This window comes from Heptranchias perlo, chromosome 13 (assembly GCF_035084215.1).
Source record: "Heptranchias perlo isolate sHepPer1 chromosome 13, sHepPer1.hap1, whole genome shotgun sequence".
Taxonomy (NCBI): Eukaryota; Metazoa; Chordata; class Chondrichthyes; order Hexanchiformes; family Hexanchidae; genus Heptranchias; species Heptranchias perlo.
The window spans coordinates 15,624,024-15,641,725 of record NC_090337.1 but is presented as its reverse complement, the minus strand read 5'-3'; the positions used below and the strand labels follow the sequence as shown (position 1 = coordinate 15,641,725).

At 42.1% G+C, this 17,702-nt stretch overlaps 1 protein-coding gene across 2 annotated transcripts in view; it reads right to left on the bottom strand.

The window, feature by feature from the left end:
* The window catches only part of plod2 (procollagen-lysine, 2-oxoglutarate 5-dioxygenase 2), a 158,908-nt gene that overhangs the window by 95,647 nt on the left and 45,559 nt on the right, over positions 1-17,702 (bottom strand). For both annotated transcript variants that reach the window (XM_067995028.1, XM_067995027.1), the window contains exon 2: positions 7,828-7,919. In XM_067995028.1, the coding sequence (XP_067851129.1) occupies positions 7,828-7,919 (92 nt within the window). The remainder of the gene's footprint in view (positions 1-7,827; positions 7,920-17,702) is intronic.

The following is a 17,702-nucleotide window of genomic DNA, read 5'->3' as shown; positions in this document are numbered from 1 at the left end:
AAATAGTGGGGTTACATTTGCCACCTTCCAATCTGCAGGAACCGTTCCATAATCTATAGAATTTTAGAAGATGACAACCAATGCATCCAGTATTTCCATGGCTACCTCTTTTAGTACTTTGGGATGCAGATTATCAGGCCCTGGGGATTTATTGGCTTTCAGTCCCATTAATTTCTCCAGCACTATTGTTTTACTAATACTAATTTCCTTTAATTCCTCCTTCTCACTTGTCCCTTGGTTCCCTAGCATTTCTGGGAAGTTATTTGTGTCCTCTTCTGTGAAGACAGAACCAAAGTATTTGTTTAATTGCTCTGCCATTTCCTTGTTCCCCATTATAAATTCTCCTGTTTCTGACTGTAAGGGACCTACATTTGTCTTCACTAATCTTTTTCTTTTTAAATACTTGTAGAAGCTTTTACAGTCCACTTTTATGTTCCTTGCAAGTTTACTCTCATACTCTATATTTCCCCTCTTAATCAATCTCTTGGTCCTTTTTTGCTGAATTCTAAACTGCTCCCAATTCTCAGGCTTGCTACTTTTTCTGGCAACTTTATATGATTCCTCTTTGGATCTAATACTATCCTAATTTCTATTGTTAGCCATGGTTGGGCCGTTTTTCCTTTTGTGTTTTTGTGCCAGAAAGGAATGTGTAATTGTTGCAATTCATGCATTCCTTCCTTAAATGTTAGCCATTGCCTATCCACCATCATGCCTTTTAATGAAGTTTCCCAATCTATCATAGCCAACTCACTCCTCATACCTTCGTAGTTTCCTTTGTTTAGATTTAGGACCCTAGTTTCAGATTGGATTATTTTACTTTCCATCTTAATGAAGAATTCTATCATGTTATCGTCACTTTTCCCTAAAGGCTCCCGCACAAGATTATTAATTAACCCCTTCTCATTGCACAACAGGCAATCTAGGATAGCATGTTCCCTCAACGTACTGGTCTAAAAAACCATCTCGTGCACACTCCAGGAATTCATCCTCTACAGCATTATTGCTAATTTGGTTTGGCCAGTCTATATGCAGATTAAAGTCACCCATGATTACTGTGGTACCCTTGTTACATACATCTCTAATTTCCTGTTTGATCCCATCCCCTACATTACCACTACTGTTTAGAGGCCTATGGACAACTCCCACCGGTGTTTTCTGCCCCTTGGTGCTTCTTAACTCCACCCAGACTGATTCTACATCTTGATTTTCTGAGCCAATATCCTTTCTCACTATTGCTCTGATTTCATCCTTTACTAACAATGCCACCCCACCTCCTTTTCCTTTTTGCCTGTCCTTCCTCCGTATCGAATAGAAGGTGTCACATGGAGTGTAATGTGGGGAAATGTGAGGTTAGTCACTTTGGTAGGAAGAATAGAAAAACTGAATCTTTTTTAAAATGGTGAGAAATTATTAAATGTTGGTGTTCAGAGAGACTTGGGTATCCTTATACAAGAAACAAAAAAGTTAGTGTGCAGGTACAGCAGGCAATTAGGAAAGCAAATGGCATGTTGGCCTTTATTGTAAGGGGGTTGAAGTACAAGAGTAAAGAAGTCTTATTGTAGTTGTACAGGGCATTGATGAGACCTCACCTGGAATACTGCGACAATATTTTGGTCTCTATCTTAGGAGGGATAGACTTGCCTTAGAGGGAGTGCAACAAAGGTTCACTAGATTAATTACTGGGATGAGAGGGTTGTCCTATGAAGAGAGGTTGAGTAGAATGGGCCTATTCTCTCTGGAGTTTAGAAGAATGAGAGGTGATCTCATTGAAACATCTAAGATTATGAGGGGGCTTGACAGGATAGATGCTGAGAGTTTGTTTCCCTGGCTAGAGTCTAGAACTAGGGGGCACAGTCGCAGGATAAGGGATCAGCCATTCAAGACTGAGATGAGGGGGAATTTCTTCACACAGAGGGGTTGTGAATATTTAGAATTCTCTACCCCAGAGGGCAGTGGATGCTGATTCATTGAATATATTCAAGGCTCAGATAAATAGATTTCTGGACTCTAGGGGAATCAAGGGATATGGGGATCGGGCGCAAAAGTGGAGCTGAGGTCGAAGATCAGCCATGATCTGATTGAATGGTGGAGCAGGCTCGAGGGGTCATATGGGCTGCTCCTGCTCCTATTTCTTATGTTCTTATTTTCCACTGCATTCATCACAGATACACTTGCATAACATAGCCCCATATATACTTAATGATGATACTTACCTCTGTAGCTGTTGCACATCGTAAGAAAGTTTCAGCTCAGTTTTGTCTGGTTTTATAGGGCAGGAAGTTAGAAACAGAGAAGAAATATAGAAAATTTACGGCACAGAAGGAGGCCATCCGGCACATCATAGAAGTTTACAACATAGAAACAGGCCCTTCGGCCCAACATGTCCATGTCGCCCAGTTTATACCACTACGCTAGTCCCAGTTGCCTGCACTTGGCCCATATCCCTCTATACCCATCTTACCCATGTAACTGTCCAAATGCTTTTTAAAAGACAAAATTGTACCCGCCTCTACCACTGCCTCTGGCAGCTCGTTCCAGACACTCACCACCCTTTGAGTGAAAAAATTGCCCCTCTGGACCCTTTTGTATCTCTCCCCTCTCACCTTAAATCTATGCCCCCTCGTTATAGACTCCCCTACCTTTGGGAAAAGATTTTAACTATCTACCTTATCTATGCCCCTCATTATTTTATAGACTTCTATAAGATCACCCCTAAACCTCCTACTCTCCAGGGAAAAAAGTCTCAGTCTATCCAACCTCTCCCTATAAGTCAAACCATCAAGTCCCGGTAGCATCCTCTTTTCTGCACTCTTTCTAGTTTAATAATATCCTTTCTATAATAGGGTGACCAGAACTGTACACAGTATTCCAAGTGTGGCCTTACTAATGTCTTGTACAACTTCAACAGGACATCCCAACTCCTGTATTCAATGTTCTGACCAATGAAACCAAGCATGCTGAATGCCTTCTTCACCACCCTATCCACCTGTGACTCCACTTTCAAGGAGCTATGAACCTGTACTCCTAGATCTCTTTGTTCTATAACTCTCCCCAACGCCCTACCATTAACGGAGTAGGTCCTGGCCCGATTCGATCTACCAAAATGCATCACCTCACATTTATCTAAATTAAACTCCATCTGCCATTCATCGGCCCACTGGCCCAATTTATCAAGATCCCGTTGCAATCCTAGATAACCTTCTTCACTGTCCACAATGCCACCAATCTTGGTGTTATCTGCAAATTTACTAACCATGCCTCCTAAATTCTCATCCAAATCATTAATATAAATAACAAATAACAGCGGACCCAGCACCGATCCCTGAGGCACACCGCTGGTCACAGGCCTCCAGTTTGAAAAACAACCCTCTACAACCACCCTCTGTCTTCTGTCGTCAAGCCAATTTTGTATCCAATTGGCTACCTCACCTTGGATCCCGTGAGATCTAACCTTATGTAACAACCTACCATGCGGTACCTTGTCAAAGGCTTTGCTGAAGTCCATGTAGACCACGTCTACTGCACAGCCCTCATCTATCTTCTTGGTTACCCCTTCAAAAAACTCAATCAAATTCGTGAGACATGATTTTCCTCTCACAAAACCATGCTGACTGTTCCTAATCAGTCCCTGCCTCTCCAAATGCCCGTAGATCCTGTCTCTCAGAATACCCTCTAACAACTTACCCACTACAGATGTCAGGCTCACCGGTCTGTAGACAGTGCCAGTCGAAAAAGAGCTATCTAGCCTAATCCCACTTTCCAGTGCTTGGAGCGTCACCTTTTAGGTGATGGCACTTCAAGTGCATATCCAAGTACTTTTTAAATGTGATGAGGGTTTCTGCCTCTACCACCCTTTCAGGTAGTGAGTTTCAGCCCCCCACCACTCTCTGGGTGAAAAGAGTTTTCCTCAGCTCCCCTCTAATCCTTTTACCAATTACTTTAAACCTTTGCTCGCTGGTGATTGACCTTTCTGCTAAGGGAAATAGGTCCTTCCTATCCACTCTATCTAGGCCCCTCATAATTTTATACACCTCAATTAAATCACCCCTCAGCCTCCTCTGTTCCAATGAAAACAACCCCAGCCTATCCAATTTTTCCTCATAGCTAAAATTCTCCAGTCCTGGCAACATCTTCGTAAACCTTCTCTGTACCAAAGCCTTTCCACCATCTACAAGGCAAAAGTCAGGAGTGTGATGGAATACTCTCCATTTGCTTGGATGAGTGCAGCTCCAACAACACTCAAGAAGCTCGACACCATCCAAGATAAAGCAGCCCGCTTGATTGGCACCCCATCCACCACCCTAAACATTCACTCCCTTCACCACCGGCGCACCGTGGCTGCAGTGTGTACCATCCACAGGATGCACTGCAGCAACTCGCCAAGGCTTCTTCGACAGCACCTCCCAAACCCGCGACCTCTACCACCTAGAAGGACAAGAGCAGCAGGCACATGGGAACAACACCACCTGCACGTTCCCCTCCAAGTCACACACCATCCCGACTTGGAAATATATCGCCGTTCCTTCATCGTCACTAGGTCAAAATACTGGAACTCCCTTCCTAACAGCACTGTAGGAGAACCTTCACCATACGGATTGCAACAGTTCAAGAAGGCGGCTCACCACCACCTTCTCAAGGGCAATTAGGGATGGGCAATAAATGCCGGCCTCGCCAGCGACGCCCACATCCCATGAACGAATAAATTTTAAAAAAACCCTCTAGTGCAATCACATCTTTCCTGTAATGTGGTGACCAGAAATATACGCAGTATTCAAGCTGTGGTCTAACCAATGTTCTAGCATAACCTCCCTGCTTTAAATTCTATGAGTCGGCTAATAAAGGAAAGTACATAAAGTAAATAAAGGAAAATAAGTATGCCTTCTTAACCACCTTATCTACCTGTCCTGCTACCTTCAGGGATCTGTGGACATGCACTCCAAGGACGCTCCTCATCCTCTACACCTCTCATTACCCTCCCATTTATTGTCTATTCTCTTGCCTTGTTTGACCTCCCAAATGCATTACCTCACAATTCTCCAGATTGAATTCCATTTGCCACTTTTCTGCCCACCTGACCAGTCCATTGATATGTTCCTGCAGTCTACAGCTTTTCTCCTCACTATCAAGCACACAGCCAATTTTTGTATCATCTGCAAACTTCTTAATCATACTCCCTACATTTAAGTCTAAATCATTAATATATACCACAAAAAGCAAGGGACCTAGTACTGAGCCCAGCGGAACCCCACTGGAAACAGCCTTCCAGTCACAAAAACACCCGTCGACCATTACCCTTTGCTTCTTGCCACTGAGCCAATTTTGGATCCAATTTGCCACTTTCCCTTGGATCCCATGGGCTTTTACTTTTTTGACCAGCCTGCCTTGTGGGACCTAGTCGAAAGCCTTGCTAAAATCCATGTAGACTACATCAAACGCATTACCCTCATCGACCCTCTTTGTTACCTCCTCAAAAATTCAATCAAGTTAGTCAGACATGACCTTCCCTTAACAATCCATGTTGACTGTCCTTGCCATTAATCCGTGCCTTTCCAAATGACGGTTTATACAGTCTATCAGAATTGTTTCCAATAATTTGCCCACCACCGGGGTTAGACTGACTAACCTGTAATTACTCGGTCTATCCTTTTCTCCCTTTTTAAACAACAGTACAACGTTAGCAGTTCTCCGGCACCATGCCTGTAGCCAAGGAGGATTGGAAAATGATGGTCAGAGCCTCTGCTATTTCCTCCCTTACTTCTCTTAACAGCCTGGGATACATTTCATCCGGGCCTGGCGATTTATCTACTTTGAAAGATGCTAAACCCGTTAATACTTCCTCTCTCATTATGTTTATCCCATTCAATATTTCACACTCCTCCTCCTCAACTACAATCTCTGTATCGTCCCCTTTTTTGTGAAGACAGGCACAAAGTATTCATTAAGAACCATACCCACATCTTCCGCCTCCACACATAGGTTACCTTTTTGGTCAATAATAGGCCCTACTCTTTCCGTAGTTATCCTCTTGCTCTTTATGTATTCATAAAACATTTTTGGGTTTTCCTTAATTTTACTTGCCAGTATTTTTTCATGCCTTCTCTTTGCTTTCCTAATTTCCTTTTTAATTTCACCCCTGCTCTTTCTATACTCCCCTAGGCTTTCTACAGTATTGAGCTCTCTGTATCTGACATAAGCTTCCCTTTTTTGCCTTATCTTACCCTGTATGCTCCTCGTCATCCAGGGGCTCTAGATTTGGCAGTCTTGCCCTTTTTCCCTGTGGGAACACGTTTTCTCTGAACTCCTTAAGTAGCTGTTTCCAGTCTGCTTTTGCTAAATCGCTTCTCAGCTTAGTAAAATTGGCCTTTCCCCAATTGAGAACTTATACTCCTGTTCCATCTTTGTCCTTTTCCATAACTATGTTAAATCTAACTGAATTATGATCACTACCACCAAAATGCTCTCCGACTGATACTCCTTTCACCTGCCCAGCTTCATTCCCTAAAACTAAATCCAGAACTGCTCCCCCTCTTGTTGGGTTTGCCACATACTGGCTAAAAAAGTTCTCCTGAATGCATTTTAAGAATTCTGTGCCCTCTATACCTTTTACACTGTTATGTCCTAGTTAATATTGGGGTAGCTGAAATCCCCTACTATTACTGCCCTATTGTTTTTGCACTTCTCAGGAATTTGCCTACATATTTGCTCTTCTATCGCCCCCTGACTGTTTGGGGGGGTCTATAGTACACTCCCAGCAGTGTGATTGCCCCTTTTTTGTTCTTTAGCTCAACCCATATGGTCTCATTTGATGATCCTTCTAACATATCATCCCTCCTCACAGCTGTAATTGTTTCTTTAACCAATATTATCCCCTCACCTTTTTTATCCCCCTCTCTATCTTGTCTGAAAACCCTTTAACCAAGAACGTTGAGCTGCCATTCCTGCCCCTGTTTAAGCCATGTTTCAGAAATAGCTAAAGTATCACGTGTCTATCTGTGCCCTCAGCTCATCTGCCTTTTCACATCGTTCACCTGACGAAGGAGGAAGCCTCCGAAAGCTTGTGAATTTAAAATAAAATTGCTGGACTATAACTTGGTGTTGTAAAATTGTTTACAATTGTCAACCCCAGTCCATCACCGGCATCTCCACATTATTCACTAGACTCCTTGCATTGAGGTATATACACCATTAAGCACTGCCAAACCCCTTTGTTGTCTAGTTTCTAACCTTTGTTTCCTCTCCCCTCTGAATCAATGCTCAGGTTCCCATCCCCTTGCCAAGCTAATTTAAACCCTCCCCAACAGCACTAGCAAACCTTCCCCTGAGGATATTGGTCCCGGCCCTGTTGAGGTGTAATCCGTTGGAGTTGGAGAAAAAATGCAGCCCAACTCAAACTTTCAAGAAAAAAGCTGCAGAATTGCCATTTAAAAAGCTTGTGCATTGGAAGTTTTGGATAAAGGAAAGCTATTTAAAGCAGTTATTCATCTTTAGATATTATTTTTACCTCCTTCGCCATTTAGCTTAAAGCATGTTGACAGGACAGAGCACTGCACCAGTTCAAATACCATTTACCCTCCCTTCCAAGAAGGAGTCCCTCAATTTCCACAGCTCAGCACTTCCCATTCAAAAAAAGTTCTATTAAAAATATGAAAATATATAGAAAATTGCAGGTGTACATGTAGCATTAACATCATCTAGATCACGCCTTTGCTATTATTTTCAGATGATCGATATCCTAAAACATGGATTGGCCTACTGTGTTACCAACAAACCACTTCGAAACTTTAGAACTCTTGAGCATTCTTGAGAAACTGCACAGCAAGCCCTTACCTTGACTGTGTAGTTGAGATGTTTTGCTGTCTGCATAAAGCGTTTGAAGCCATCTGTTTCACTCGTTGCTACGGTCAGCACTAGAAGATTTTCTGAAATGAAGACATTCAAAAGATCAGAAATCTGGTTTAAGAAGGATGAGAATAAGCAATGTGTTCAGCAATAAAAACCAGGAAATGTTGCCAACGCACAGCAAGCCAGTCAGCATCGATACAAGAATGATTAACATTTTGGGTAGGACCCTCCATCAGGACTGAACTCAGCATTAGAATTGCATTGTTGAAGGTGGAGTATTTCATCCAAATAGGTACTCCATGAAAAATAAGCTTTTTAAAATAGTTGTCCAGTTAAGATACTGAGAACCTTCAATTTTCACCCTGCACCTGTGATCACGAAGTTTTGACAAGTCTGGAACTCTTGGAACATAAATCCCACGTGAAAATGTAGTTTGCGTTTGCATCACATTTCCTTACTTGTTTTATCTTTATTATTCTTCTTTCCACTCTATTTTCATCATAATTTTCCTTTTCTTATTCTACTTTCTAAATTCCTTCTTCCCTGTTCCTCAACATACATTTTTAAAAATTAGTTGTTTCTGCTTTGATATATCCAGGAACACGTTAAAAAAAGTTGCATTTTCCAAGTGCAGTTACTGTCACAAAACAGCTGTGCAAACTTAATTGAGTGAGGACAACGTAGTTCTAGCTTTACAGGTCATTTAGATGCGATTACTACAAATACATACTAGATTGCTTTAAACAGTAAGCGAACAATCTCGCTACTCCACATCCCTTTTGAAAAGAGAACAGCAAAAGAACATTGAAAATTTCTGACCAGCACAGAGTCTTGCTTCACCTGACATTTTTCAGGCTAAACATTTCTCGTATTATTCTTTTAAAACACTATTTGTCATTTATTTGAAAGTATTATGAAACATTCCAATTATAACCCACAAATGAAAGTTGCAAATTAAGTACAAAAATTATTTGGATTTATGATCACATCACATGGCATCTTGCTGGCTTGCTACGGTCCTGCATAGCCAATTATTCTCTTAGATGTTTACAATATCAAATTGCTGATTACATGCTGGTATAGGAAAATATCTGCACAGTAGTGAGGCTGTAATTTCTAATTCCTATAGTCTTTTACATAAGTACACATACTACAGCCTAGAAACTGTTTGCGACAACAGGGTACAACACTTAGTCGTTTGTACTTGTTTTCAAACCCCTTCATAGCCTCGCCCCTCCCTATCTCAGTAGCCTCCTCCAGCCCTATAATCCTCCGAGATCTCTGCGCTTTGCAACCTTGGTCCAAACATGGACAAAAGAGCTGAATTCCAGAGGTGAGGTGAGAGTGACTGCCCTTGACAACAAGGCACCATTTGACCGAGTGTGGCACCAAGGAGCCCTAGTAAAATTGAAGTCAATGGGAATCAGGGGGAAAACTCTCCAGTGGCTGGAGTCATACCCAGCACAAAGGAAGATGGTAGTGGTTGTTGGAGGCCAATCATCTCAGTCCCAGGACTTTGCTGCAGGAGTTCCTCAGGGTGGTGTCCTAGGCCCAACCATCTTCAGCTGCTACATCAATGACCTTCCCTCCATCATAAGGTCAGAAATGGGGATGTTCGCTGACACAGTGTTCAGTTCCATTCGCAACTCCTCAGATAATGAAGCAGTACATGCTTGCAAGACCTAGACAACATTCAGGCTTGGGTTGATAAGTGGCAAGTAACATTCGCGCCAGACAATGACTATCTCCAACATGACAGAGTCTAACCACCTCCCCTTGACATTCAACGGCATTACCATCGCCTAATCCCCACCATCAACATCCTGGGGGATCACCATTGACCAGAAACTTAACTGGACCAGCCACATAAATACTGTGGCTACAAGAGCAGGTCAGAGGCTGGGTATTCTGCAGCGAGTGACTCACCTCCTGACTCCCCAAAGCCTTTCCACCATCTACAAGGCACAAGTCAGGAGTGTGATGGAGTACTCTCCACTTGCCTGGATGAGTGCAGCCCCAACAACACTCAAGAAGCTTGACACCATCCAGGACAAAGCAGCCCACTTGATTCGCACCCCATCCATCACCCTAAACATTCACTCCCTTCACCACTGGCGCACCGTGGCTGCAGTGTGCACCATCCACAGGATGCACTGCAACAACTTGTCAAGGCTTCTTCGACAGCACCTCCCAAACCCGCGACCTCTACCACCTAGAAAGACAAGGGCAGCAGGCACATGGGAACAACACCACCTGCACGTTCCCCTCCAAGTCACACACCATCCCGACTTGGAAATATATCGCCGTTACTTCATCGTCGCTGGATCAAAATCCTGGAATTCCCTACCTAACAGCACTGTGAGAGAACCTTCACCACACGGACTGCATCGGTTCAAGAAAGTGGCTCACCACCACCTTCTCAAGGGCAATTAAGGATGGGCAATAAATGCTGGCCTTGCCAGCGACGCCCACATCCCATGAACGAATAAAAGCTCCTCCAATTCTGGCCTCTTGCGCAGCCCCAATTTTATTTGGTCCACCATTGGCCACCATGTCTTCAGCTGCCTAGGCCCTAAGCTCTGGAATTCCCTCCCCAAACCTCTCTCTCCTCCTTTAAGACGCTCCTTAAAACTACGTCTTTGACCAAGCTTTTGGTCACCTGTCCTAATATCCTTATGTGGCTCGGTGTCAAATTTTTTTGATATTCGCTCCTGTGAAGCGCCTTGGGACGTTTTATTACATTAAAGGCGCTATATAAATGCAAGTTGTTGTTGTTGTACGACATTCCTTTATCTGCTATTTAAGCGGGTTAACAACCCAGTTGAAGTAGCAGACAAAGGAATGTTTAATTTATGTGTTATATTCTAATATCACCAACAGTAATTTTGCAGGGGAGGATGACGTGGGTGGCTATGCATCGTGATGTCAGTTGCAAATGACATACTGATAAATTTTAATAGGATTTATGCCAAGCCATGTGTTTAGAAATAAATGAAAAAAGCTCTAGCTAAATGGTACCTATAAGATGTATTTAAGCTCAATCGGAAACTTACATAATGTAATGATTGAAAACTATGTTGAAATGCTAATATAGTGAGAAACTAAAATGTCTTTTGCAGATCATATAGGCATCCCTACTGGGTTTGACGACTCATGGACTGACTTTATTTAGGGCTCCGCCACTACTTCAAAGCTGGCTAATGGTGCAGATGCAGAGCCAGTATCGTGAAATCTGCAACCAAATTCTACGTCAGTTTTAACTATCCCATTTCATTCACTTAAAAAAACAAACTAGTTCAAGCACTGTTTCTTTGATGAGAAAGTATTTGCCCCATTGTATAGTTTTGCATTATTGGTGCAGACTTGTATTCGAACATATGAATCATTGTATTTGTATTGCAAATATATATGAAGTATTGTTAAAGTTTCTTTGAGAATCTTCATCAAAAGAAGTTAGCAGAAATGCTAGATTTCACAACTAATGGGTTAAAACCAAGAGCATGAAAACAGGGCAGGAGTGTTTCTGCAATGTGGAGCCTGGTCTGAACAAGGCAGTTTCAATCCCTGCTTGAGGGATAGGATACGGTGACACAGAAAGCTTTACAAGACTAAACTAACTGAATTTGCCACGCCAGAAACTGGAACTATGGACTGCAGAATCCTCCCTGCGGGTTTCATAAACAAACCTTCTTATGAGAGGCAATTGGCCCATTACAGATTTTCTCAAAGCATTTATATTCCTATTGTACTTTTTCGTATGCCACTTCTTGTAATTCATGCAATTTAATTATAAATAAAGATATTATTTGCTTTGGGCCAACAGTCGACGTGGTAAGATCTGCCAATTGAAAGAGGTTTTGGTAGATTATTTTGAGACAATGTTAAATTCAGTATGCAAATTACTGAGTGCAGTAATTATTAATCGCTCAGGGAATGTACCTCTGAGGGGACAGGATATAGAAAAGGTACAGCTTCTGGAAAGGAGATATAAGTGGACCTCGTTCCCCAGCAGGAACTGTTGAGAATAGTTCCTCTGCTTCAAATATTTTCCAATTTTTCTTCAAAAGATGTAATGGTCACTGCCTGAGCCACTCCCTGTGGTCAAGCATTCAATGCTTCAACAACCCTGTGCAATAAAATTTCTCCTTTCCTTTCTCTGTTATAATTTTAAATTGATGTACTTTGTTATTGACACCTCAGATTAAGTAGTCTTTCCGTATTCACTCTATGAAAAGCCTTCATAATTTTAAAAACCTCCATTAAATCTCCTCTTAGCCTTCTCTGTTCTAGTGGGAATAGTCCCAGTTTCTCATCTCTCCTCATAACTAATGTCCTTTCTATAATGGGGTATCTAAAAATGTACACAGTACAATAACTGTGGCTTATGGAATGCTTTTTTTTAAAAAACAAATTTATCATTAATCTTTTACTGTTGTAGATTATGGCTCTATTTATAAAACCCAAAATGCTGTTGGCCTTTTTAAGCCTTTATTTAACAGCACTCACACTTCCAGGAAATCATGTTCTTGAACCCCTAGCTCTCTCTGTTCACCCACAACCTTAAGTGTCTTTTAATGCTGACACTGGATGCCATTCCTAAGCACCGACTTCACTCAACTGAATAAGCACAAAATTTTACCTTAAAAAAATGAAGTGGAGGTGGGGTGGAAAGAGGGTGAGGGAGAGAAATATGACTAGGTGCTGCAGCATACCAATACATAACTGCAAGGGAGAGTAAGAAATAAGGCTTTTGTTCAATGTACTCAATGCTATAAAGGATTATAACTGCGCACAGTATTTTACGAGGAATGATTGACTGCATTATATTAACAGTATAACCATTGTGGAAATTTAGAAATAAAGTTTAAATTGAACTGATTCCCAAATGTTGCCAGTACAAAAATTTTGAAAACTGCAGTCCAAAGAGCTAAGCTATTTCATCATTGAGCCTTTCCTTTTATATAAAAAAGTCAAGTTGCATTTTTTTTTAAATTAAAAGATTCTGCTGTTGGAAAATGTTAAATCATGCACATTCCAGCACATCCTTTCAATAGCATGCAGTTTTTTTAAAAAAGCATATTATTTCACAGTCATTTTCATTTCTGAGAAACTCATCTCTGTAACAACAAACAAACAAAAAATGTATTAAAAAAAAGAGAAATTTTGTAATAATTGGAAAAGTAGGCTGAATTATTAAAGGACTGCTGCATTCACTGAAAATTGCTTTGGGCCAAAGATTGCAATAGAACAGCACAAATTACTTTGAAATGCGTCGCTGTGTTGGTGGTCTGCAACATTTTTGGCACTGAAGTGACACACAGCTTTCCTCCTTCTCCAACCAATAAAGTACCTCCTCAGTACAGAAAAATTCCACATTTAAAACTCCTGTGTTGAATTTAACAGGAAGGCAAGACATATTAGATCCAGTAGTTGGTTTTATTCACTAATACTATTGGCTTTTCTTCAACTCAAGGAAATTCGAGCTGCGTGTGCACAAGAAAAGTATACCCTACCCTCTCATACTTCCAGAAAAAAAAATTCTATCCCAAAAGAATAGTTTCACAAATTCACTGTTGAGTCACTTAACACATTATTCTGAAAACTGAAGCATGTTGGCTTGTAATTTCAAACAAATTATATATTTTTGAAAACCCAAATACTTTCATTATCTTCTAAACATAAACTATGCAGCAGTCCTGCAGCATTTTACTTCCTCTAAACTGGTTACAAATGGCCTATTCAGAAAAGTTTCAATTCCAGACAGCGGTCCATTTTCTTTCCTCCACCCAGTAAACAAATGTACATTTCAGACATACCACAGTCACCAGTGTTCCGCCAAAAAGGAACCTAATGAAACTGTAGATCAGCACCAGCACGTACTCAGCAGAGCTAACTCTACTGCTGTGTCCTTCTCTCCGTCACAGTAAAACAGCCAACAAACTCACCATTTCCCATGTCTCATAAACAGATTAATGTGAAAATAGTGCAGGAGAGAGAATGGTATGATGGCCACTAGGCTAGGCACTTTCCGAGCAATGGCAGCAACACTAAAACACAAGCTGTATCTACGCACAGATTAGACATCGCACTACCTGCTCAGCATAGTCCGGGGAGTATTACTAGAAGATAATGGAATATCCGTGATTCAGAAGTTAAGGGGGCTAATTTCCTGCCATTGCATTGTGCACCAGCATCTGGGCTAGAAATTGATCTTGGGCTGAAGCTCGAAACAGGGGGTAGGGAAGGGGCATTGCACCGGCCGCCCAGCAATATTCAGTTCTATTGAAGTCAATGGAGTCGTGTAACGGGCGGGGAGTGTAACAGGCGATTCTCCCCACCGTTTCGCGCTACTGTCCAAGATCAATTTCTACTCCTGTCTTTTTTTTTTACACATGATCTGCATTTTGTGGGTGAGCAGGCAGAATACTGTAAATAGTATGATAATGTTATTTTCCAGAGTACACAGGGCACACATCATTTCTAATTATTGTCCGTACAAATGGGGTATGCAGGGTCGCTAAGCACTGAGCAACGTATAGAAGAACATTTAAAGGCGAAGAAAATTTATTCAATAATTTTTGGCCATTTCTGGCCTATCTTAATTTTGTTTTTTTTTCAGTTGGCATATAGTTTCTAATAATCCCTTGTGCTAATTGGTTATTTTCGCTCCCAGCTGCATTACTGGATTTACAATGGGAATCTCCCCATTTAAGGTGTTTGGAAGATGAATAGGAGAAACACTGAGCAGATGCCAAGCAGGTCAGACTGCAAGAACACAACCCTGTCCACCCTCTGGCATCTGCACAACCCTTCTTGCAAACTGAGGTGAACATACCTGGCTTTGGCAGGCAAAGGCTCCAACTCTGAAGGTAGGTTGTGACAGCAGGCTTTCTGGCAGAGATTCATGTCTAACTAAATGTTATGCCGGAAACTTCTTCAGAGGGACCTCAATTATAAGTCATGCTTTATGTGGCACAATATGAAAGACGGCAGTGCCAAAATGACCAGCTGGCAAAGTCTAATTGGCCACATCCACCAAGATACCACCAATCACATGTTTAGGCATTGTCTCAGTGACCCATCAATGATTGTGGGAAACGGTCTTCACAGGGTCCAGGCTATGCCTCTAAGGACACCTGCTGCTAACAAGCATGAAAGGGCCGGCACTGCCAGTGGCTGCAGCCTCAAGCCTGTCTCTACCTCCTTTCAGGTATACTGCAAAGCACATTTATAGGAATGCTGCCACAGAGGGCGAACCTCCTGACCAGCACTTCATGCAGCACCACTCCACTTCCACCTCTGCAACTGTCAAACAGGGGTTCAGGTGCTGGGCTGCTCCGTCATGTACCTGCAGACTTATGCCTGTACACAGATTCCTATGGCATATCATTTCTTAATCTCCTGCCCCTTCAGAGCCTTGGCTCAGTGGTATCACTCTTACTGCTAACACTTTATTGTTGAATGTGCCATCTTTCGGTTGGAAAGTTAAGCTAAAGCCCCGTCTGCCCTCTTGAGTGAAGAAAAAAGCAAGGCAGTTCTCCCAGTGTCCTGGCCAATATTTATCCCTGAACTAACACCTCCAAAAAACAGATTAACTGTTCATTCACTGCATTGTGAGACCTTGCTGTGCAGAAATTGGTTGCACTGTGTGGCTTCAAAACAACAGTGACTCTACTATAGAAGTCATTCATTGGCTGCGAAACACTTTGGGATATTCTGAAAACATGAAAAGTGATGTATAAGTGCAATTTCTTTGTTTCAAAAGGCTTTCAGAATTTTTGTCTTCTTAGCAGTGACACTGTCTTTTAATTATCCTCACCTTGGTGTAATTCTCTGCTGCCACCAGCAGTGTGCTTTCCACACCTGACCAAATCTGCATGTTGGGTCTGTGAATAAATATGCAAATGGACTGACCAAGGGTACTAGTCGCACTTTACCATTCTGGTGGGTTTAGGGCCAGTTTTGAGCCATTTAAAACTGATGAACACCAGTGGTTGAGGGGGTCCTGATTTTTTCATTATGGAAGAATAATTTTAAGCAACAACCACAGCAAAGTGGCCTGATTTTTCCTTGCATGTGTTTTCTTTATTTGATCGCCAAGTGTGCTAACTGAATATTACGACTGGCGAGGTTTCATCAAAAAATCCTAAACAATATAATTTGAATTGACTTTCTCCCCTCTGCTGGATACTTTATATAGAATCATAGAAGTTACAACATGGAAACAGGCCCTTCGGCCCAACATGTCCATGTCGCCCAGTTTGTACCACTAAGCTAGTCCCAATTGCCTGCACTTGGCCCATATCCCTCTATACCCATCTTACCCATGTAACTGCTTTTTAAAAGACTGCTTGTAAATGCTTTTTAAAAGACAAAATTGTACCCGCCTCTACTACTGCCTCTGGCAGCTCGTTCCAGACACTCACCACCCTTTGAGTGAAAAAATTGCCCCTCTGGACCCTTTTGTATCTCTCCCCTCTCACCTTAAATCTATGCCCCCTCATTATAGACTCCCCTACCTTTGGGAAAAGATTTTGACTATCTACCTTATCTATGCCCCTCATTATTTTATAGACTTCTAGAAGATCACCCCTTAACCTCCTACTCTCCAGGGAAAAAAGTCTCAGTCTATCCAACCTCTCCCTATAAGTCAAACCATCAAGTCCCGGTAGCATCCTAGTAAATCCTTTCTGCACTCTTTCTAGTTTAATAATATCCTTTCTATAATAGGGTGACCAGAACTGTACACAGTATTCCAAGTGTGGCCTTACTAATGTCTTGTACAACTTCAACAAGACATCCCAACTCCTGTATTCAATGTTCTGACCAATGAAACCAAGCATGCCGAATGCCTTCTTCACCACCCTATCCACCTGTGACTCCACTTTCAAGGAGCTATGAACCTGTACTCCTAGATCTCTTCGTTCTATAACTCTCCCCAACACCCTACCATTAACGGAGTAGGTCCTGGCCCGATTCGATCTACCAAAATGCATCACCTCACATTTATCTAAATTAAACTCCATCTGCCATTCATCGGCCCACTTGCCCAATTTATCACGATCCCGTTGCAATCCTAGATAACCTTCTTCACTGTCCACAATGCCACCAATCTTGGTGTCATCTGCAAATTTACTAACCATGCCTCCTAAATTCTCATCCAAATCATTAATATAAATAACAAATAACAGCAGACCCAGCACCGATCCCTGAGGCACACCGCTGGACACAGGCCTCCAGTTTGAAAAACAACCCTCTACAACCACCCTCTGTCTTCTGTCGTCAAGCCAATTTTGTATCCAATTGGCTACCTCACCTTGGATCCCGTGAGATTTAACCTTGTGTAACAACCTACCATGCGGTTCCTTGTCAAAGGCTTTGCTGAAGTCCATGTAGACCACGTCTACTGCACAGCCCTCATCTATCTTCTTGATTACCCCTTCAAAAAACTCAATCAAATTCATGAGACATGATTTTCCTCTCACAAAACCATGCTGACTGTTCCTAATCAGTCCCTGCCTCTCCAAATGCCTGTAGATCCTGTCCCTCAGAATACCCTCTAACAACTTACCCACTACAGATGTCAGGCTCACTGGTCTGTAGTTCCCAGGCTTTTCCCTGCCGCCCTTCTTAAACAAAGGCACAACATTTGCTACCCTCCAATCTTCAGGCACCTCACATGTAGCTGTCGATGATTCAAATATCTCTGCTAGGGGACCCGCAATTTCCTCCCTAACCTCCCATAACGTCCTGGGATACATTTCATCAGGTCCCGGAGATTTATCTACCTTGATGCGCGTTAAGACTTCCAGCACCTCCGTCTCTGTAATATGTACACTCCTCAAGACATCACTATTTAT